This window comes from Nesoenas mayeri (assembly GCF_963082525.1).
Source record: "Nesoenas mayeri genome assembly, chromosome: 13".
Classification (NCBI taxonomy): domain Eukaryota; kingdom Metazoa; phylum Chordata; class Aves; order Columbiformes; family Columbidae; genus Nesoenas; species Nesoenas mayeri.
Genome location: NC_137550.1, coordinates 1,424,363 through 1,448,329, shown reverse-complemented (window position 1 = coordinate 1,448,329; position 23,967 = coordinate 1,424,363). Strand labels below are relative to the sequence as shown.

Below are 23,967 nucleotides of genomic sequence, written 5' to 3'. Positions count from 1 at the left end.
TGGACTGGCAATGACATGGGCACTATTGATCTCCCATCGATATAGGGTATGCACATCCTCATTGAGTGGCCACACTGTGCCAGGCTCCCTGTGCAGTGGCTGCAAGCAGGCACATTAACTCTGATACCAAGATGTATTAATCTACTCCAAGTAATTTCACTTTACCAAATTTCCAAAAGGTGCAAACTGTCAAAACTTCGCGGGAGCCAAGGGGAGTGTACTGACTTACTGCAGCTACAAATCTGCCCAGTGAAAAGATGTGATAGTCTTTTTTTTTTTCCCTCTCTCTTTTTGACTGCAAACGAAACGCTTGTTGAGATAAATATAAAGAAATGGAAAAAACAGTGTGATAATTATGTTGGTAACAGCCTGTTTTATTTAAAATAACTCTAGGCAACCAGTGAAAGTTGTACAAAATATTCAGTTAGGGTTTGAAAGTAGTACTGGAAAAGTGGTAACATATTTTTGTTCTGTTCTCTGCCAGAGAAATATAATCTGAGCAACTAGTGTAAGTTTGTACTGGTTGTCACATTTATTGGTTATGTTTTTACTGATCTTTATCTGCCTTAAAAACTGATGTGATTAATTACGCAAAATTATCTCTGTTGTTTCCAGCTTTGGGCACAACATTTCTGCAAAGTAAATTCTCCTCTTGCTTTCCAGACCCAGCTTTTAAGCAACGATGGCCACAATCCGCTCATGAAAAAGGTTTTTGATATTCATTTGGCTTTTCTCAAAAATGGACAATCAGAAGCAGCTCTTAAGCATGTGTTTGCCTCTCTGAGAGCTTTCATTAGTAAGGTACGTAATACGTGACTCCAAAGGTGCAGGAGAATTTATATAGGTATGACAGAAGAGACCAGTGTGCTTAAACTCCTGTTAAATTGATATTGTGTGCAGTTTGGAGATGTGCTCTAGAAAACAACTTCTCCGTGGATTTAAAAAAAAACCTGGGTTAAGTTATTTATTTCAACAATTATTTATTATTTGATGGGTATCAGGAAACAAAAGGAGAAATGATGAGGAATTGCTTCACTTGCTTTGGTCACGAAACTGCTGTTAAAGATTAGTATCTGACCAAAAGCTGGTGCTTCTTGAATCTTTGCCCCAAACTGTCGGTATTGCTGACAAAGCTATTGCGTGAATAGTGCTTGTACTGACAAGCTGCTCCTCTCCCATTGCTTTTGAAAGAGGGTACTACTGGCTGAACCTCTTTCTACACTTTTCGGAGCCCTGTTACACAGTGAGGCTGTTTAATCCCCTGAGCTCAAGCAGCGTCAAAGCCGCAGGTAACCACATAAGAGCAGTGACTGGTGCTATTGCTGACATTTCCCTTTGTGCTTTTCAAAACCTGCCACTTCTCATAAGTACATTTTTGAGACTAGATGTACATGCAAACTCCATTCCTTCCAAGCTGCTCGGTTATCATATATTCAAAATGGATTAAAACCTCTCAATTACTTGGGTGCAACACTTCATTAATGAGGTAGATCCAAGTGGTGTGAGATTGCAGACAGGCAGAGCACAGTATGTCAATGATAAGCAGTGGTGTGTTACTTCCAAGGGAGGCCTTGCATGAGTTCTCAAGCAAAGCCTGACTAAGGAAAGAAACTGCTAAACTGTTTTTCAAAGATGGAAAAAGTCCGTGCTATGTACATTTTACTATAACTCCATGGCAAAGCTAAGAGCTAGTATGAGTATTTTGGTTTGTCCTAAGCACACACATGAGGAGCAGAAAATGTAGAAGTCTTGCGATAGGCACCTGTCTGGCTCCAGACACTGTGGTCCCCTATGAGGTATTTTTCCAGGGGGCTTCTTAAAGCCTGCCAGATTGGCAGCTGGCACTGGCAGGAATCACTCAGTTTTTCTACAGACTCCAATCCATGTTTATTGCTCTACCTTTCTTTTGAGTTTTCTGCTTGCTGTGATCTACTTAACCTTGAGATGCATCCTGATGCAGACCTGCACTCACTCCCCTCAGACACAGTCTCTCTGCACATCTCTTCCCCTTACTAGTTTAAAGTTTGTTTAGCCAGAAAGACTTTATTTTGTGCCTAGAGTAAATAAGAGACCTTCCTTGCCTCCCTGGCAAATGTTCTGTGGTTGTTTGAACGTGAAGCCAAACCTGCACACCTGCTCAACTTGATCTCACCTTCAGCCTTCAAAACCTGGAGCCTGTCAGGGGTTCCACGCTCGCTTTCCAAAATGCCAATGACAGCAACGCACACTGCATTCTTAGCTGCTGCAAGAACAGGCAGTGGGTTCATTTTCTTGGATTGATGCCAGCCTCAATCCGCGCTGAATTTGCCATCGTGAGTCTTCAAATATATGAAAGAATTATTTCAGTTTATTTCTCACATTTCCCGGATGGCAGGACACAGTGTCGCTTCTGTAAAAGCAAGATATGAGCCCAGAAGATGGTATCTATAAGGAAGTGTTTTCTTTGCTAACTCCATAACCACATGAGTCCCAAACTTCCGTTTAAGTCCTCTGAAGGGCTTTTCTAAGGCCCAAAGCGACAATAAAATAGCTGGAGGGATCACTGTGTTTCACAACAAGTGCAAGGATGGCATGTTTTTCCGCAAGTTTGTTTTGAACTATAAAAGCTGCACTGCTTTGTTTTGTGTTGCATATCACTGTTAGCTATAAATTAGTGTTAACTACAAGAAAACCAAAAGTAAGTTATACCTTTGGTACAGCTAGAGTGGACAATTTGTCATTTTTATGACCTTTTGTAGCTAATAACTACAAGGAAAATAATCCCCCTCTTATCTAGGGTCACAGTAAATGGTTGCTGGAGAGGAAAAAACTCCTGAGATTTATTCTGCACCCCAAAATCTTTCTTAAAAATAGCTTGCTTTCTGCATTAAATCTGGTTACTTGATAGGCAAAAGACTTTTAAAAAGAGAAATGTCACAAGAAAGCAAAGAACAAACAAGGTCTATAATTGCTTGCATGTTTGGTTTTGGTTTTGGAATGAATCCTGCTTGCATGTCTGTGTGCTGGGAATTAGGAAAGGAAGCCATCTCTGTTTTACCAGCTAGGAATATGCAACAGAAGCTAGATTGCTCTTGTTTTTATACTCTAAGTTTTCTTAACATCTAAACCCTTCATTCAGACCGTAACTTAGAGATTATTACATATTTACATGCTTGTGAATGGTCTTGAAATGAAGGGTTACAAAGAAAATCTTGCACAGAGGAGGGGACCAAGATAATTTGCACTGAATTAAGAGCAGCTCAGACACATGGATGTGAAAATGATGGAATCCCCATGTAGCTGCCTGCTCCGTGCCTCGGCATCCCTCCATGCGTTGGCACTTGCAGGGCATGTTAGAAGCATCACAGATCCCAGACCCTGAAGGACCAGGCAGCAGAGCCTTGCTCCTCTCCTGCAACAGCTGATTTGAGATGCTTTTCCTGTCCTGTCAGCAGTTCTCCTGACCACACCAAGCTGTGCTTTCCCTCGACATCAGTGCTCTCAGGACGCAGCACCAGTACAGCCTCCCATGCAGTTGTGAAGGGCACTTGGCCTGGCCTGTCCGCTACTGTGTCTGCCCTGTTCTCGTATCCCTTCTGAGCTGCGGCCTCTTCGGGAGCTACTCACTGTGTTGACTCCTGCTCTGGCCCTTCATGTCAGGGCTGGATCAGAAACGTGCTCCTCCAGCACATGCAGAGTCATCGCCACACGTGCTGTTTCTCAACTCTTCCCAGCTCGTGTTCTCCTGCCAGCTGGAGAGCCACAGGCAGCACCTGGCCAGATCTCCGGCAGGCAAACAGACACCCTTGGGTCTGCCACCCCGAACCCGGCATCAGGAGTGATTGCATCTGCTTGGCTTGCTCTCCAGAAGGCAGCGGGCTGGGGACACAGGTTCCCTATGAACAGGGTACGGGTTTTCCTCCCAGAGCTGGTGCTGTGTGGAGGGGAGTGTGCAGGGGGAGATTTTGGGCTTCTTCTGCAGCAGATTCCCAGACAAAATTTTTCTCCCTTGCATTGGGTTGGAAATGTCTGAAAACCCTCAGCAGGTGAACAGTGGTCCTTGCTGGGAGCAAGTGCCAGCCATGTCTTTGTAGGTGTCCATGTGCTGGCTGGGCTAATAATCCCAGTGCTGATTGTGACTCCATCTTGCTATGGGAGAAGGATTGCATTACAGACAGGCAGCAATTACTTAATTGCTCCTTTCCCCAGTGCACAGATGATCCTCTTAGCCATGTGTTACTATGATGTTTATTTGCTTCTTTTCTTTCTCCCATTTTTTTTTTTTTTTTTCTGAAAGTATTTTTGGCAACAGGCAGTGAACAGCAAATATTTGGGCAGTGTCTTCCTACTGCCTTGAACCTGTGTGTCTCGGTGTAATCCCAACAGTGTAGTCTCATGAGCTACAGCTCCTAGATTCCTGTTTGAGACTCTTTCACCAGCACACCATGGTGGTAGCCACAGTAGTACCATAGCTTTTCTGAATCAAATATACTAAATGCAAGGACTAGAGGGTCACCGCAACAGCTCCAGGCTCTGACTTGGAGGATGTGAGTGAATACTCTTGACAGTATTTACTGTCATCTCCTATGGGGAGAAGGTAGTGGGGCAGATAGTAGTGGCTCATGGGCTGTGTGATATGAGGACCATTAGCTCTTGAGTGAATGGAGCACATCTCTGCCCTGAATGGACAAAAAACATGGTTGCCTCTATTACCTCTCTGTGTCAGGAAATTCCCTCGGGGCTGGTCCTCAGCTGCAGCAGAGGGAGCTGAGTGCTGCTGTGTGAGGCCCGAGCAGCCTCTGCTCCCTCCGGGAGGTGTTAGCATCACCCCTCTCCAGCCAGGTCCCTGTGGTGGCTGTGGAGGTGGCTGCATGCCAGCACAAAACCCTTCCTTGTTCTGCTTCCCTACACCCAGCCCACTGCGGGCAGGGTGGAAGGAAGCCAAGTGCAGTGCCCCCTCCCCACCAGCCACTGCCCATGACCACAGCCAGACAGATGCATGTTGGTGGTCCCCAGCTCCAGCGAGCCCTGCATGGTGGCTGCTGCCTGCCAGGACCAGGCACCGCTGCCGCTGTCTGCTTTTCAGGCACGGCTGAGCTGGCCTCTGCAGACACGCTTGGAAGTAGATGTTTGGTAAGGTGATAGATGTGCTATGGCAGTATGAGGTGCTGATCTTCCCCTTCTGCTTTTCTTCACCCTGATGCAACTTTCTGAGCCCCGTTGCTAGCTGAGGCAGCTCACAATGCAGCTTGGCTTGGTCCTGCTACTCCCTAGGCGCAGGTCCATCTGGAGGTCACTGTGTACTTTAGACTCTCTGGGACAAGCAAGTCTCTTGTTTGCATTCCTGAAGGAAGTCACGATTTTAGGCTTTTTTGTAGGGACACATGGAAGTAGCTGTGCAAGTATCACAGGTCATGTTTCCTGGTGGGGTTGGACATCTGGGTGGGCTCTGGTGGATTTTCTGGTGTGCTAGATGGTAGCCTTTGGTGGGAATGTCCGTGGGACCTCTCCTCTCTGCCCCACTGCCATTGTTTATGACTTTTGTAAGAACATATAACTTTTTTCTGTCCAAGTTGGTGAGAATTTACCATTGAACCCAAAAGTTGTTGGGGACGGATATGTGGACATACACAAGCACATCCCCAAAACTGTGACAGCAAAGTTCTCATTGCTCTAGGAAACAATGTTAAAAATAGGCCCCAAATTCATTCTCACAAATACTTTCAGGCTCAAAACTCTGACAGAATCTTTATTTCGGCTGTCCAGGCTGGAGCCCAGTGTGTTGTCCTGTGGATGTAATTTTATGGTGTATTTTCTAATATTTGCGTGTCTTTTCTGAAGTTTCCTTCAGCGTTTTTCAAGGGAAGGGTGAACATGTGCGCTGCCCTCTGCTATGAGATCCTGAAGTGCTGCACTTCCAAGGTGTCCTCTACAAGGAATGAAGCCTCTGCTCTGCTCTATCTCCTGATGAGAAATAACTTTGAGTTCACCAAAAGGAAAACGTTTCTGAGAACCCATCTTCAGGTCAGTGACCAGGGAAAAGGTAGAGAGCAAGATGCCTTAGACCTAGTGAACAGATACATCAATATAACTATGTCACCTCCTATCTGCAGAGGATCTTAGTGTTATATGGACAAAAATCCTCTTGATTTCCAGGCTTTGCCTAATTCCTGTTTCCAGTGATTGGCTCGGGGCCCTTTGGGCAAAATACACTGCTATCAAGTACTCCAAGCTGTCGAGTCCTTGGAATCACAGATACAAGACACATCTGTTTCCCAGCGGCTGGCCGGGATGGGGTGGAAGGGATGGCAAGAAGAGCTGCCTTTGAGGCAGGAGGAGGGATTTTTCTGGAGCTGCTTTTGCAGCTTTGTCTTTTTGAAGCAAATTTAGATACCTGGTGGAGCAGATGAATACTGTCTGGGTTGTAACGAATCATGGAAAAAGGTAACTAATATACAAATAGAGATTTGTATTACGGTTGTTATATTGTTAAATCTGTGAAGCTGCTGTTCAGCAAAGCAGTTTCGTCCTCTGAGAAGTATTTATCCTTGTGAGATGTGACAGCAAATCCAACAACAACAGTTGTTTACATTGTGGGAAAGATGTGATGTTTTCCAATGAGTGTTTTATGTAACTGTGACAAGAAAACTCCTCTGTCAGGACTCATTTAAAGCACCTACCCTGTCCCAACAGATAATAATTGCAGTGAGCCAATTAATAGCAGATGTGGCACTCAGCGGTGGGACAAGGTTTCAGGACTCCTTGCTCATCATTAACAACTTTGCAAACAGTGACAGGCCTATGAAGGTAAGTTGGAGATGTTAAATTACATTATGTGCTATCATCTGAAGATGCACTCAAGGAAATCATGTTTAAGGGTAAGGCTAATGATTGGAACTATGATTTACAAGCTCCTACTGCGCTGTGTTTGCTCAGTAAACAAGTATTGTGCCAACAGCAATAGGACCAGCTGCACAGGCAGGTCATGCTCCATCCGTGAGGCCTCACACCAAGAGGAAGGAGCTCTGCAATTCAGGTTATACTTTGCAAAGTGTGCTGCTTGCAAGGGTGTCCAAAGCGCTTTCCAAGAATTTCCAGCTTTCCTTACCACAAGGGAGGGTCTGGTACTTCAGTCGTCTGAAGGTAATAATTAGCAGGAATTAATTTTAATTAATTCAGTGTCAGTAATATTAAAGAAGCCCTCTTTCATGATGATCAATGGTTATATTTGTTTGGAAAATAATCATCTGTCTTTGCGCTAGAATTAACATCTTCTACCCAATGCATTGAACAATATATCATAACTGCAGCTTGCTCCATAGCACACAGTGTAGCTGCCAAGGTAGGACTGGGGAAAATGGGAAGAATTTTTGCAGTTCTCTGGTTACCCTATGGCTTAAAGGTAGAACGGGACCCGCAGGTGTTGAGTTGTGCTATAACAAAGTTATAGTTAGGGTGTACCTGGCAAAAACCTCAGTTCTCTTCACAGATGCTTATAAGGGTTTCACTGAGCCACACTTTGCTGATTGTGTTTTACATCATGAGACCATCATTATATCCAGTTTAAGTGCAAGAGTACAAAAGAGATTTCAGTGCACTGGAGAGGATGCCGTGCACCGGGAGAGCTTGAGAGCAGGAGCCCAAGGAGAGGGAACATGAGCCAGGCTTATGAAAGAGAAAGCTGAGGGGGAACCTAACTTCTGCTTTCCACTTCTGAAAAGGAAGACTGTAGAGACGAGGAGGCCAGGCTCTTCACAGAGGTGTAGGGTGGCAGGACAAAAGGCAATGGGCACACGTTGCTAGAAGGGAAAGGCCAAATTTACTTAAAGAAAAAATTATTTCCCAAGAATATGGTGCAGCTCTGGAAAGGGACCCAGAAAGCAGGTGGGATTTCTGTCCTTGGAGATTATAAAACTTGGCCTAACAAGCGTTGCTCTAACCCAATGATGGCCTTGCTCTGGGCAGGGGATCAGACCGAAGCCTGCATTTCCTTTTCAGTTTATTACATTCCTGTGGTGGGAAGCTCTACAAATGCCTTTGGTGCTTTAGGAATTAAAGAGTGACCACATCACAGACTAACAAGCAGGATGTTGAATGACATGAAAGCCACTTTGGGCATGGTTTACAGTCCCATCCTGGGACATTTGCATGCACGAAGCACATCTGTCTCACTCTCACACCAGATCCTCGGAATGCCAAAGCACCTGCGTCACCGTAGCACGAGAACAGCCATCCTGGCATCCTGCACATGGCCAGGAGAGACTGACCCTGTGCACACCCAGGTTGAAATGTCTCTAATTGCAGATGAAATACTGTACACTGTGTGCAGTGTGAGTGCAACAGGCAAAAGCTAGTTAGTCTTATCTCCTGTGGTCTCGACATTTTCAGATTGGCAGTAAGTGGAGTGTTGGCTGAAAGGGCAGCAACAGTCTTTTGTTGGCAAAGCCTGGAACACCATTTATTTCTGTATTCACTTCTAATTAGATTTGTTTTGTGTCAGGCAACTGCTTTTCCTTCTGAAGTCAAAGATTTGACAAAAAGAATCCGTACAGTGCTTATGGCTACAGCTCAAATGAAAGAACATGAAAAAGATCCAGAAATGTTGATAGATCTACAATACAGTTTGGCCAAATCTTATGCAAGTACCCCAGAGCTCCGGAAAACATGGCTGGACAGTATGGCAAAGATACATGTAAAAAACGGAGACTTTTCAGAGGTAATTAATTTAATTAAAAACATGATGTGAAACAAAACAGCTGTACAGATGACGTTTTAATTTTTCCTTTGTACTTTGCAGGCAGCCATGTGTTATGTTCATGTAGCAGCCCTCGTTGCAGAGTTTCTGCACAGGAAAAGTAAGTGCTGTTTGAGAGGCACAGGGACAATGATGCAGTGATGGGGTCTGGAGAGATCAGAATATGTTTAAAGATAAATTTATCTCGATATGTTAAATGATTATTTTAGAAACAAGCTAAAAGGAAAAAAATAATACAGTCGACAAAGCCAGAAGAAGATGAGTGTTTTTTAAGAAAGGAATTCAAAAGTTCAAACACAGGCATTTACTAGACTGGCCAGATCAGCTTAGACAGTCATGTTAGCACTTCCTGAGTAAAATAAGAATTGACACATCATGTCTCGATTTAAATGTTCAGTTGTATTTTACATTAGCCACCATGCTCACAGGGGAAGCCCGTGTTAAAAATTGGCTGTCAATATGTTCAACAGAAGTATCACTGTTGGTGCTACAGACAAAAATTTGCCAAAATTCAGTCAAAAAAATGAGAGTATAGCCTAATTATACAAATTTGTAAAGAACAATCAGAAATAACACATCAGAGTGCTGTGGTTTAATGCAAAACGGGAAGGAAGGACGGACTTTTGTGTCCTCAAATAACACCACTTTGCAGATTTTCCTTGAATATCTGTTCCACGGTTGATATATTGAACTAATTTCTCATTTCCATGTAAGGGAGTATTGTTGAAATGGACACAACATTTCAGAAATTTAAGCATAGAAGCTGATTATATGCATTGCCTTGGCTGGAGAGGTCTCTAGTGCCTTGTTCAGTGGGCTTGGAGTCCCTCCAAATCCTGTACTTTTTCTTAGATAAGGGGGAAAAATCGGGACTTGTTTTTCTGATACATATACACATTTCACGTGAGTGCAGAGGGGAGGGTATTGAAAGTTGGTAATTCTTTGTTTGTACCCTGGTGGCTGCTTACCACAACCAAGTGGTAAAGGAGAACTTCTGAAAAAGAAGAGGAACAAATCTAAAGGAATATCAAGTGACTACATTGAGTTATGTCTGCCACTGGCACGCTTTACATATATGTAGGCTGAAAAGGGTTCAGTAAAGGCTGAACTGCTCAAAGGTTTGGGTTACCTAACTGTGATGTCTGCTAGGTGTGTATAATCTTGTTCCCTTACTACCCAGCTCTCCAGCATCCGTTAATAGCCTTCTCCTTGCATCTTCTATGCAAAAACATACTCTTGTCCTTCCCTTCCGACTTTCATTTCATTGTAGTCAGTTAGGCTGGTCAAAGATGATTTCCAGAGTGCACACTGGGAAATCTGGTGTGCTCAATGTTCGTTACATACTAGGAATGACTCCCATGGCAAATGGCTGGGGAAGTTCTGATGTGTTTGGTCTCACAGAGCAAACCAGTAGCAAAAGTGGGAGTCAGGTTCCCTGCTACTTGTAGGACTTTGCTAACAGCTAGACTACTTTCCTGGCCGTTAAAGCATGACACATTTGAGATATGTTAGTTATTCCACTAATTTGCTTTTGTCTGCTACAGAACTCTTCCCCAGTGGCTGCACTGCCTTTAGGAAAATCACTCCCAACATAGATGAAGAAGGTGCAATGAAAGAAGATGGTGGGATGATGGATGTACATTATAGTGAGGTGAGGTCTAGTAGTACAGACTATAGGATATTTGATAGCCGATTAGGATTTAGTTTTAGACTTCATTCATGTGATCTCTAACAAATTACACTTATGAACTGACATCTGTAAGGAAGACTGTTCCACGGCAATTTCCCATGAGAAATCTGCGTTGGAGGATTTTCAGTGTACAAGTCATATATGTTAGAACTGGTGTAAATTCTTGATTCCTTTGAAAAGCTTTTCTGGCACTGAGACTGAAAAAGCTACACCACAATCTTTGCCTGCCACGTTATGCAAATGCTAATTCTGTCAGCACAGGGACAGAATGCAATCAAGCTGTGCCAAGTGAGAGGTCAGCTTAGGTTGCCCTTGAGTTTGGGCTGTGCACCACATTAGCAGAACAATCCAGAAACCATAGCAGAGCACTGGGGAAGTGGGTGGATGCTCCTGTGAGCCACAAGGTCTCACAGTTACTTTTGCACCATCCCTGTACAGCTGCGTTGGGTGGGCTACGTGGCTGTGTGAGGTGGCCCTGCAGCCGGGCTGCCCAGTTGCCCATTCATGAAGATTACACTCTTTGTGTCTTAGCATCAAATACCACTGCAATTGCACACGTGTTCCTTGGACGTGTTTCTTAGACATGCACCTCTGACTTCAGTGCTGTCACCTCCATACCTTCCCAGAGTTTTGGCGTTCTCCTGGAGGAGTAGCTAAATAACCAAGACATACTTGCTGGCTATTGTGCTAATGATTTATTAAGAATGAATTCACTTTTAAAAAATAACTTGTCCTTTTTTTTTTCTCCCAGAAATTTGGAATACCTTTGGAAAGGCCAGGAGCACACAGGGTTTAAACTTATGTAACTGTGGCTACTTATACTGGGACCTGTTAATGTATCTGAAGTTAAAATGGTTTTCTTTTCTAGCTTTGTTATTAACAACACCCGTTTGGCTGCTCTTGTAGGAAGTCCTGGTGGAGCTGCTGGAGCAATGTGTAGATGGCCTGTGGAAAGCAGAGCGTTACGAAACGATTTCTGAAGTTTCCAAACTGATCATTCCTATTTATGAAAAGCGGCGTGAATTTGAGGTACGCATTTTCAACTAGTTTGAATCTATCGGGTAATTCCCTGTATCGCTAAACAAAAAACAGGAGGCTTTTTTATTTTTGCAATGATGAGTTAACAAATTGGTGTCAGTAAAGCAGACACTGTGCTTCATTGCTGGTCCTTAAAACAAATTAGTGAAAGCAATGTTCTGGACAGTAATTATAAAAGCTAAAGACACAGAAGACTCATATTTAGTGAATAATTCCCACCTTCCTTCCCCTAAAATAAAGCTGTCGTTCTTCCATATGCTCATCAAAGCCAGATTCTTTTTGATGTTTGAGCATTGTAAGGGTTAAAAACAAAGTGAGAACTGTTCAAAGAAAGGACCAGATCTGCAGGTAATTCAGGGGCAAGTGGAGAGGAAGGAAGGAATTTGATCCCAGCCCTCGCCTTGCTCCTTCCCAAACCTGCTGTGACCCGAGCTTTGCTGGGGCTGCTGCTGGACTGCTGAGCAGCGGTCCTCTTTCCTTCCCTCTCCCGTGACCCCCTCCACATCAGAACATCATCCAGCTATATAATTGAAGCTAAGGGAAGCCTTGATCTATTTTTTTTTTTTACCATAAAGCTGGTTTTAATTAAAAAATAATAATAATTTCTGGGTAGAATACTGCAAGCTGCCCTACCCTTAGAGACTTAGTCAGGGCATGCTGAGATGGTAGACTCAGCCTTCCCTCTAAGGATAGTGGTCTTATTGAAGTCTGTGGTGCCTTTCAGACCTGAAGCTAAGCACGTGCTTAAGGTTGAGGCTTTTCAAAGAAAACTGCATGAGTTCAACCTCTTTAGAAATTCAAGCTTGAATTGTCCAAAGGCTTGTGTGCAGATATCTCAGTAGCTTCAAGTGTTAGCTAGATTTTCATGCTTGCAAAATTCTGCTTTAATGATGTCAAGATTTGATTTCCAGAAACTTACTCAACTATACAGAACGCTTCATGGAGCGTATGCTAAGATACTGGAAGTAATGCACACAAGGAAGAGACTTCTTGGAACATTTTTCAGAGTGGCCTTTTATGGACAAGTAAGTATATACACCAGCTCAGCAGTTACCTAGTTTCTGGCCCCTAAAACTACTGCTCCGGCAGGCCTGGAGATGAAAAACCTGCTGCCACTTCTGGTGCAGCCACTGCCACGTCTACATTGCACCCTTGAGGTGACGGTTTGTGTCTCTCTCCTGGAGTGCTTGATATCTTACCAAGTTTATGATTCTGCTGGTGGGCTTTTCACAAAACAACTAAGCAGTTAGGAAATGGCTCAGTGAGTTCAGAAAACACCAGGGCTTTTTTTTAGTTATAGTTATTATAAGTTACACAAACACAGTTTAGTGTGTACAGTATACAGCCAGTAACAGTATATAACCACCGCATGCAAACAGCAGTTGTAACACATCTTTTTCTGCAGACGTTTGCTGCTCCCTTCTAGATATTAGTAGAGTAAAAGGTTATTGGAGAAACTGGAGACAAAATACCTATCAGTGTTGGTTACATACTTGTAGTGATTGATAGCATTATTTGTTAGCTGAAGTAGCCAGGAAAATGGACAAGATTTGGAGTTCAGAATCCCAGGAAGGAGCATGATCTTATATCTGATGAAGTCTTCTGAGCCTGAAAGCAGTTGTTTTGGTTTTTATTTTGTTTTGTTTTCCAGCTATACCAGTTAATCTAATAAAGTGTGTTACCTCTCATCTCCCTTGTGTCTCTGAACTATCTGCTTCTGCTTGTGGACCCATAACGATGGGGTGATGCAGGACTCCTCTTTAGAAAATGCTATGTAAATGATATTAGCTGTGCCTTTCCTGGTTCCTTCTTTTAGGGGAGATGATGAATCCCCTGAAACCATCTTAGGTTTGTGCCTTTGAACACCGCAGCCGTTACACACAGAAAGTATCTGAGCATTGACTTTGGCTGCAGCAAACACACATTCTGGTATTGTCCTCATCTTGTCTTTGACTTTGGTTATGTAAAAATAAGGTTAACAATAGATAAAAGGGAACAACTGCTGGCTTAATTTTCTAGAAGCTCTAGAAATAACGGGATCAGCCCCTAAAATTAAGCTGTTTAACGTATCATCCTGACAACCCATGCTTTTGCACTTTAGACAGTTTTGTATGCCAGATACACATGAGATAGTTTTAACAACTTTTGACTGGAACAGTTTGCCAAAGCATGAAGCTTTCTTGTTGTTTTCATTACAGGAAGGTCTGGTGATGCAGACACGACCTTTCCTGCAAGTTTGTCTCTATTTACAGCAAATACACAGAGTTCCACTTCCCTGAATACAAGAGGAATCAAAGCAGAGGAAACACATGTCTTTATTTATTGCCTAGAGGCCCTTTCAACCTACACAAAATCCTTCTCTTTAAACTGTTCATGTGGCTTTACTATCAGAGCTTCTTCAATATATGTGTCTTTCTGCTCCTTCTCTGGGCCTTGTTTTTGTGTTTTTTCTTCTGCTTGCCTCTTGCCAACCTTCCTAAAAGTCAACTGCTGGCCAAACCCCTCTTCCACATTGTTTAGCTTTCTCACTGGTCATACTCAAGTATTTGTGCTCAGCAATGACATGTTTGTGTTGGTTGAGGAATTTTGTTGTGGTGGGTTTTTCTGTTTCTTTTTTTCACATTATTTTTGAAGGACCCCATTAAAACAGGCCATGTTCAATGAGACTTTATGCAAGCTATAGCCAAACCTTCTTGACTTTCTGAAATGTTAGTAGAAACTTGCTTTTGAAGTAGCAAATCTAAAATAAAGTTTTCCCAGCAAAGAAGCCCAGCTATTCCTCACTACTTGTTTGTGATTAATTCTAGGCATTCTTTGAAGAAGAAGATGGGAAGGAATACATCTATAAGGAGCCCAAGCTGACAGGCCTCTCAGAGATCTCCTTCAGACTTCTTAAGCTTTATGGTGAAAAGTTCGGGTCGGAGACTGTAAAAATTATCCAGGATTCTAACAAGGTGGAGTTACACTGCATGAACAAGCTAACCAAATGCTATTAGGAGTGAACATCAGAGTCACATACTAGAGAGGGCACTGACAGACGTGACAAAAATATCGATTGTATTTTAATACTGTTCAGGGCCGGGGGCTGCACTGCTCTAAGCATTGTGCAAATGGAGCACAGAAGGATGAGCTTTGCTCTGTGGAGCTGAAGCTGAGAGATAACAAACAGATCATCCCTTCCTTCTACCAGTAGAAAGAGAGGAGCGAGCCCCGTATTTCAGCGTCCTCCAGGCACCTCGCATCCAATTGCCCCTCACACCCTCATGCTCCTCTGTCGACATGTTGCACAGCTGGATAAGTTTTGGCGCTGATCTGGCTCCAAGGTGGAAATAACTGAATTTGGAATTATGAATGGAAAATTACAATCCACATCTCAAGGAACCCTGTTGTTGGGAGGCAGTAGGAGCCAATGCAGAGGAGCAGATGATTTGAAGTAGAGTTATTTGTTGCTTTGACACTGCATGTCTAAAAGAATATCTTTTGTGACCTTATAGCTGTAGCTCCTTCCTTTTTCTATGGAATATCCATTAATGCTCCCTGCAAGGGCTGTTCACATGCGTCTGGGTTACCAAAAGTGATGCAACTGCTGATATGTCTGGGTTACCAAAGGTGATACTGGTGATCCCGAAGCTTGGTTTGTGCAAGCCCTCAGATTTGCTTGCTGTGGCCCAGTACTGGATGAACATTAGCACATGGCCTGGAACCAATAGGGCCATATTAGAAGGACCAAGTTGCTCAGGCACGTGCTACATTGATGGGTGAGGTGATATGGATGGCTATCTGTTCCAGATGCAGCTTGTTTGGCACCAGATGAGATGTTTCTTGTGCTACACCACCTTGTCTTGTCTGTCTGGTAGCAAGTGGTCTAGACATCACAGCTAAGGTCAAGGGGAGTGTTTTGTGTGTCATCCACCTGCATGCAACGGGGCTGGTTCAGCAAGGAGTCAGTTTAAAACAGATCCCTGGAGATAATTGAGCAACTGTACATTGAGTTATTAACATTGGTTCCTCTAGTGAGTAACCCTGTTATTTCACAGGTCAACATTAAAGACCTTGATCCTAAGTATGCCCATATTCAAGTGACTTATGTGAAGCCCTATTTCGAAGACAAAGAAATCTCTGAAAGAAAGACAGAATTTGAAAGAAATCATAACATCAACAGATTTGTATTTGAAACTCCTTACACTTTATCTGGAAAGAAGCATGGCAGTGTGGAAGAACAGTGTAAAAAAAGGACCATTCTAACTAGTAAGTACAAGCATCTGAACATGATACAGTATGTATCAGGGACTATTTTTAGACTATTTTAGTTCATGAAAATATCCCTAGAGAAATTGTCTGAGCTACTTAATCAGAATTGTGATACAATATTCTGGTTGGGAGGGGAATTTACCTTATATTTCTGTGTGCAAATTTTTACAAATTAATAAGTCATACTGGTAATTATAGGCATGTTCAGGATTTCACAAACACGGAATAAAATCCTGAGGGCAAGGATCTGCTTGTGTATGTTCTATGAAGAGTACTCCTATTCGCTGCATGACTTTTCAGTCTATAAACTTCCTTTGCTGTTTCTGCTAGCTTCGAACTCCTTTCCATACGTAAAGAAGAGAATTCCAGTTAATTATGAACATCAGGTTAATTTAAAACCAATTGATGTCGCTACTGATGAAATAAGAGACAAGACAGCAGAGCTGCAGAAACTCTGCTCTGCTGGTGATGTTGACATGATCCAGCTGCAACTCAAATTGCAAGGCTGTGTTTCTGTGCAGGTAAGGCTTGACGTCCTTTCAAAATTACATTTATTTACACATCTCTGAGTGAGTCATCTCAGCATAACACATTTACCCTCCAGAAATCATTAACTACCTCGTCTGCAGCAAGGCAGCAGTCAGCCTGCCAGCACAGCTTGCCCTGCCACATGCAGTGGTACGTTAGCGGGTGGCTCATGGTAATTAGTGTTTTGTCCATTGATGTTTACATTGTCAAGTCTAAGTGTAATTATACATTAGTTGGCCATGGGTGAATGCTGAAATATACTTAATTCTTAAAGATTGTTCTGTAAATATCAAGCACAAATAGCCTTTTTGTGAACGTGATCTTTCCCAAGCTGGATAAATGACCTTAGGACTCAGACCATACTGCTTTTTCAAACAGAAATAGGGTGAAAGCATGAGGAAATGAATTGAATCCCTCTTTTAATCTCCATTTATCTTCTGGTCTTAAAAAAACTAAACAGAGAAACAAATACTCAAGTTTTGAACCTTCAGGGGCCTCCGGCGACATGACTCATGCAGAGTTGGTGGCATTGAAATAGTATGCTAAATGTTTTTGTAAAAAAATAATATGTATATTGCCTTCGTAACTGCTTTTAGCAAATCAACAGAAGTTCCAACATAAATTATTTATTTCGGTTTTGATTCTAGGTTAATGCTGGTCCCTTGGCCTATGCCAGAGCTTTCTTAAGTGACAGCCAGTCCAGCAAATATCCCACTAAGAAGGTGAATGAGTTAAAAGAAATGTTCAGGTAGGATTTCTAATGTGATAAAAACCTGCCAGCTGGCTGGAACATGGTACCTGCTTTGCTTATGTTTTGCCTGTCTCCAAAATCAGCAGATGCTGAATGCTCAGATGTGCCTTATAAAGATGCAGGGTGGATCTTATAAAGATCTGTGGGTGCTCAGACATATGAAAAAAGTCAATATAACTATATATGTCAAGAGTTCCCATGCTTAGGGCTGTGATCTCCATAGGAAGATTTGCTTGACCGCCTGCTTCAATAGTTTGTGTGGGTATTTGAGGTTATAGTGTGAAAAAAGTGGGTTTGAAAACCTTGTGTTCGAGGAGCCTTCATATTGTGCATTGTTTCCCAGTCTTTCCAAAGGGAGATTTTTTATCTTGATAATGATGAACTTGAAATATTTTAAAGCAAATGCCTTTCCAGTTTATGGGTGATGATCATTCTTGTTTCTTTTGTTAATTTTTGAAACTATACAACTTGCACAGGCGTTTTTACAATTTCTGTCCCTTAGGGTAGGTTTTACCCCCCACATGAAAGTGTCTCCCAAGATATAATCAGATGGTCCCACCACATTACTTTTTGGACGTCTCAGGAGAAACTGGTTGCCCATCAGCTCCTGCATTCGTTACTGGGTGCTGGTGACCCCAATTTGTCCATTGGTTACTGTATGGAAGGAGCAGCATTGGGGCCAATCCTATTTTCCTTCACTATATCGAGTAACCTAGCAAACCATGAAACAAATAAGAGAACAATCCCTGCAATCCTGTGCATGGATGCAGGACAGTGGAAAGGCTGTTTTACTTTCTAGCCTTGCAGTGTAACCAGAAGGACAAACACAATCTCTATTTCATGCAAAAAATCCAAGTCATGCTTGTATTTTCATTATATTCTGTAAAAAGGGAGAAATATGCATGTGAAATAAACTGAGTAACCATAACGGGCTGGGGAGAAGGTGTGACAACACAGTGTTGCACTGGGGGTGTGTGTGTCCCATCTGCTGAGGGTCCAAGCTGGAAGGAGCTCCAGCAGAAAGCGCAATCCTGTGTTGCAGTCGCTCCCCATTCCCCGATCCACTGTGCTAGCAATGCTTCTAGAATGGGACTTGTCTCAAACATTGGAGAAAAGTGGGGAGAGAGAGAGAGGAAAAAAAGAAAACAGAAATATTTGCCTATCTGGTTGTTTGTTTTAGCAGAAGACTGGGTTATTCAAATGCCCAAAGTTCATTCCTTTCCTCCCCAGGAAGTTTATACAAGCTTGTGGAATTGCTCTGGAGCTCAACGAGCGGCTCATTAAGGAGGATCAAGTGGAGTACCATGAGGGCCTAAAATCAAACTTCCGGGACATGGTGAAAGAGCTTTCTGACATCATCCACGAACAGGCACGTACTGCATCTCGGGAGCCCACAGAGGTGGTTCTCCGTGCTTGAAAACAAGCTAATGCTCAAAACTCACTGAAAACTAATTGAAAACTTGATCACTTTTCATGTTATTTAATGAAATATAGTATTAAAAGGCGAGTAGCTGGACATGAAAAGTAAACTAAGCACTTGGTGGATTCTTAAAAGCAGCTTCTGTTGATGGAAGGTCTCAGCCTGGTGTTGGTGTACAGTGTGCTTCAGGTTGGAGTCTTTGCTGACACAAACCATTAGTTTACTAGCTGCTCTGCTCATCAGAAATCCTGTGACACATTTTTCCTCATGTTTTCTACATTGTAAGAATCCTGTGATAAGTCACAGGTCAAAATTCTCTGCCAAAATTTCCATTTCCTCAGTTACGTCCAGCTTAATTTCCTTTTTTTAATTATTTTTTTCCCTAAAGGATGTTTTATTTTAATTTTGGCCTGATGCCAATACACTATTTATAGGCACTGTTAAAACATTTGTGCTCATTTATCTGACCTATATCTTAACGTTTTCTTGAGTCTTTCTAGGAAAATAGATCTAATAGTAGCATCAGAGATGTGAGAGATCCAAACAACAGTTGCACATCTATCTGGTATTGTGCTGTGAAATTAGATGAAAACTGGCTTTCTGAAGTGATCTCTGTACCTCTGCTCTTTAATTTTGCCATGATTATGACAAAAGAAAGCTCAGTGTAGATTTACACTATCAAGCACATAAAATGAACAGTACAGGCTGCATTGTGGTTCACAGTACCTGAAATTCAGAACAATGTTTTCAGAATCTCCCAGTTACTCAACCTACAGTCCATGTGTGACCATTAATTAAAAATGCAACACTTTAAATGACTAAAAATATGTAGGCAGATTCCACAACAAGGTGAGCAGTTTTGCACACTAATGCAAAAATGTGCAAGTGGCAGAATAATACAACTGCACCAGGTTGATATTTGTAAGTTAGGTTTGTTTACGATAAAATAATGTTTATTGGAATCAAATGAAGTCTTGCTTTGGAAGATTACAATCTAATTTCAGGGAAACAGTATGTGCAGTCTTACGATGGGGCTGAATGTTGTTGTAGGAGTATAAGAGAGGATCCATTTGAGAGTGACTGCTTCATCCCCCTTTCATTAGATTTCTCTACTATTCTGCTCATGACCACCATTTTCTCAGTGTGCAAACTATGAATTTTGCACATTCTGCACACTAGTGTTTTTCATGTACATTACCCACCATGCATACAAATTTCGTTCAGCAATGTTGGTTCATAGGAGTTGCCACCTGCTTACTCTAAGTTGTTCAAAAGTAAACCTTTCCAAGACATTGAATTTGCATGCAGCTGTTGGAACGTTTCTGGTTTCTGTATTCTGCAATAGTCAAATCAAAACCAAATCACTCAGTTCTGCACCGTCGCAGTACAATAGTTAAGGTTATCTTAGAACAAAGAAGCATTGTTAAATCACACTCCCTATTATCCTGTTAGATTTGCAAATTCACTGTCATGTTGTCTTTGGTTAATGAGCAAAATATTATAGCAACTGAAATGTCGATGTGAAGGGCGTACTTTTCACTTTCTTTTTGTATTAGATCAAAAGGCAGATTAAAAGATCGCATTTATGAGCACCATCCTTTATGGTTATACAAATGATGTAGATAACTGCTGACTTGAACTTTGTATTGCTATCAAATGACCTAAGTATCTAACAAATTACACTTACTGGAACATGTTTTCCTCTTCTGCAAAAATTACTCAGTCAAACACAAAAAGCATATTGCATTAATTTAGGGTTGTCATTGAAAATAACATATGTTTTTCTAAATATTGTCAGTGCCGCAAAACAACACGGGCAGTGTACTTAGTGTGAGCTGGCAGGGCAGATGGGTAACTCACTGGGTCAGCCTGTCACCTGTCTACAGATGTTTTAAGTTGGAGAAATGTAAACACACAAAAAATGGTAAAACTGCAGCAGAACAGTTACAGGAAGCCTCAGAGAGTGGTGGAAGACCGGATGTCCAGACACTGTTTATGATGGCCAGTGATCTCAGTTTCACTAATGTAAATTCAGGCTAACTAACTTGTTGACTGGTGAACCACAGGGTGAAAAACAAATACACAGTTGGCTCTAGAGCAGCTCCACCGGTGCTGTAAGACCATCCTTCAGGTTATAAACAACAAAATCTCACCACGTGGCATGGATGTAGTGAGTGTTTGCTGTATTTAGTCGCACATACTCCAAATGCGTACCAAAGAAATGGTTAAAATTCTGTTGCTGCTAAGATATAGTAAAAAATTGCTATATAGAGAATTGTTTCTTTCCTATACTGGATAGCTGTAATTAAAAATCATCTAATAGTGCACAGGACAGTGTATATATGAATGCTACAGAAATTTCTAAATTACTCTTCTTTCTCATTTTTATTATGCTGCCTTTGCGAAACAGCTTTGAAGACAAGGTTGGATATCTCTTTTGCATACCTTTTCAAACAGCTTGATTATAGTAATGAACGGATAGTTTTACTGAATTTGTGACTGTTTTGTTTTCTCTAGATCTACCACGAAGATACAATGCATTCGCCATGGATGCACGACTCCCTACACGTCTTCTGTGCAATCAGCGGAACATCTAGTGATGGAAGTTACTGTTCACTTAGACCCACTGCTGAAATATAAACATATCAGTCATATTTTACAGAGCTTTCTCAGGAATACTTGGAACTGTAAAAAGGATGTTTAAAAGAATCCGTGATGAGCAAAGATTCAATGTGTTTTTTTTCAAAAAAGGTTGCCATGCTTTCAAACAGGGTGCTTGCTTATTTTGCTGAGCAACATTGAAAGTGCCTGGACATTGCACCACTGTGCTTGTTTTCTACTCTTTTTTTTAAGCTAAATGTATAACAGGACATGGAAAGGCAGTTATCTAAGTGTGTATTGAATTGCTGAACTATGAATTGAAACGATAATGGTACTATGTAAAGTTGTACAATGGAATATAATAAAATGTAAAACCACTTTGTAAATAGAAGAAGCATAGAGTATATAGAAATTAGCATTTTATTGTATTTGCTGCTAAAAGCTTTGTTGGACAGGGAACGTGAAGGAGAAATCGTAGTTGCTAGTAAGAGACCTTCCCCTTCTAAAAAGTGACTTGAGGTCCAGATGCCCAATTGCATGCACACAGGGAGAATAAACTCGCCCTGGTCTGGAATAAGTAAAACCTAATTCAGAAATGATAATTTTTGTACAGCCTCTGAACAAATAATTCTAAAGTAAACCCCATGAGAGCTGAGATTACTAGAGCTGATTTCAATTTTGGCTTTTCACAGCTGCAGGAGGATGGGTTGTAGTCACAGAGGGCAACCCAAGAGCTCTGGCATTTGATAATGATTTTTCTACTTACCACTCATGGTCTCACACAGATATAAATCTGAAGACACCTTAAACTGAGTTGAGAATTACGAAGTGCTTCAACACCTTTCAGAAAAAATCTAAAAATCTGTGAGACGTGCTTTAAAAAAATGCAGTTTATCAAAATAACTCGTACAAAATTGAGGGGTTTTTTTAACCACATATGACGTGCATGTTCCCTTCTGTTAAACACATCTATTTTCTGAAAGCCCTTTATTTTTATCTCTCAAGTCTTTGGAGAAAATGTATTTTCCACAATTCTTTTATTCCTTTTCCCCCTGCCAATCTTTAATACAGTATCTCTCTTTCGTTTAATAGGACATTTGTAGATGCAGGAAGAAGAAAGCAGATCAGTAATTCTTTTATCCAGCAACATTTTTAACATCTGTGTTTTTCAAAATCATGTCAATTGTAAATAGGGTTCCGGTAGTTCATATGGGAAGGGTGGGTTTTTTAAGGATCTGTAACAAAATGTCATAATAAAAGGACTCCAGCTGGGTGTTCAGCTTGGCAATAGTGTCTATAAAATGTTAAGCTTCTGATTTCCATTACAAAAATTATCCTCAAATAGTAACCGGATGACATTCCAAAATGTTTCTTATGTGTGATTCTAAATACCTAAAATTAATGGTCTGCTGAGAAAATAATGTTGTGATCCGTGAAGTCACCTATTAGCTGTTGTAACCAAAACACAGACATGGCAATGTAACAAACAGATCACGTTCCTGCTTGTATGCACTTTTATGCCAGGCAGGCTCTAAATTTAGCTTAACAGAAAGAGGAAGAGAGACTAGTCTGTTTAAATATGGTCACTACCTTATTGATTTTTGTCTTTCAACAAATAATATTTAAAGGCACATAGTGAGAGTTTTCCAAATTACTAAAAGATTATGAAGCTGTTTAATAGTGGATACATTTACAAAATTATTTTTTGAGTTAGTTAAACTCTAAATATCAGTACTAAAGGTGTATCTTGAATACAGTCAGCAATGATGTGATCTGGACATCCAAAAGCTCTTGCTCTGTAGCTCTTTTAAATACCACAGCAACCTAATAGTTTCCCTAGAATTGTAGTGAAATTGTTATTCATGTGTTGTGATGTCTTTAATGTACTGAAATAACATTGTTGGGTGAATTTTCAAGTCTTTACTTTTGCTGGTATTCCAGTGAAATTCTTACATCTTCAGATATCTTTAATGGTCCAAGATGAATTTGTCTGAACTTCTCAATTTATTGTTGGTATTGGAGCCATCCTGTCACTTCAATTTAATATACTGGAAAATTGTCTCAATAATTCAGGAAAAGAGAAAGAAAATATTGAATACCCATCCAATTAGAATATATACAGTCAGTACAGTTCAGAATACAGACTTACATGCAGTTTTGAGGAAGAACAAAAATGATCATGCCCTAAGGATTTATCTTCTGTCCTGTAGGTAAATAATTTGACTGAATTTTTCATAGAAAAATCTCACAAGAAAAAATTGTCTTTTTTAGATAAGTTGTAAAGACTCTTAACAAACCAGCCTTGTTTTTTCTTTACATTTTCACCAATCTAGACATGATAGGGACTGGTCATTAGATATTTTACAGCTGTATCTGGACAACAGCGCCAAGAAGGTGTTCACATTTCTCTTCCTATCCTTTTCCTCCATAATTGACTCAATTTAAAGAAGCCCTCCAGATTTTTTCTTATTTCTAGTTGAAATAGCTTAATTGACAGATATACCTAGGGAGCGTAATGTATATGTCCCTATTTTATGTAGCCGGTACTCACATTGGGTAATTCCTATTTGCTACCTTTTTTAGAAGAATATAAATGTTCATTGTTCATTAACACTTCTATTTTTCTTATACTACCTAAGGAATGGTGGGAGATTTTCATCTGTAAAAACTAGCAGGCATATCTCAAATTACAACCTCACATGCCCTCTTTAGTTATATCCATATAGCTACACATATGTATATATTCTATATACACCTTCAATTCCTTTTGCTGTAAAATTGCTGTATTAACATGTCAAGCCTCCAGAAGTGATGAATTGGCAATTTTGCAATCACACAATTATTTGCATAAAAGGTGAAGAAACAGGATAAAGTATCTGTCAATGAGGATTAAGAGCACTTGGCTACTCTCATTATCAGGACTATTCTGGATGTGTCAGAGACAGATTGTTTGC

The 23,967-nt window shown here is 41.2% G+C and overlaps 1 protein-coding gene across 1 annotated transcript in view; it reads left to right on the top strand.

Moving 5' to 3' along the window:
- DOCK11 (dedicator of cytokinesis 11) overlaps positions 1–21,164 on the top strand; it is a gene marked incomplete at its 5' end in the record, with an annotated part of 78,678 nt that extends 57,514 nt beyond the window's left edge. Inside the window, 14 exons of the mRNA XM_080352520.1 lie at positions 664–801; positions 5,821–6,003; positions 6,673–6,786; positions 8,480–8,695; positions 8,777–8,834; positions 10,279–10,385; positions 11,331–11,453; positions 12,374–12,487; positions 14,270–14,416; positions 15,500–15,710; positions 16,044–16,234; positions 16,889–16,989; positions 18,223–18,361; positions 20,930–21,164. Of these exons, the coding sequence (XP_080208646.1) occupies positions 664–801; positions 5,821–6,003; positions 6,673–6,786; positions 8,480–8,695; positions 8,777–8,834; positions 10,279–10,385; positions 11,331–11,453; positions 12,374–12,487; positions 14,270–14,416; positions 15,500–15,710; positions 16,044–16,234; positions 16,889–16,989; positions 18,223–18,361; positions 20,930–21,052 (1,965 nt within the window). The 3' untranslated portion in view covers positions 21,053–21,164. The remainder of the gene's footprint in view (positions 1–663; positions 802–5,820; positions 6,004–6,672; positions 6,787–8,479; positions 8,696–8,776; positions 8,835–10,278; positions 10,386–11,330; positions 11,454–12,373; positions 12,488–14,269; positions 14,417–15,499; positions 15,711–16,043; positions 16,235–16,888; positions 16,990–18,222; positions 18,362–20,929) is intronic.
- Between the last annotated feature and the right edge of the window lie 2,803 nt (positions 21,165–23,967).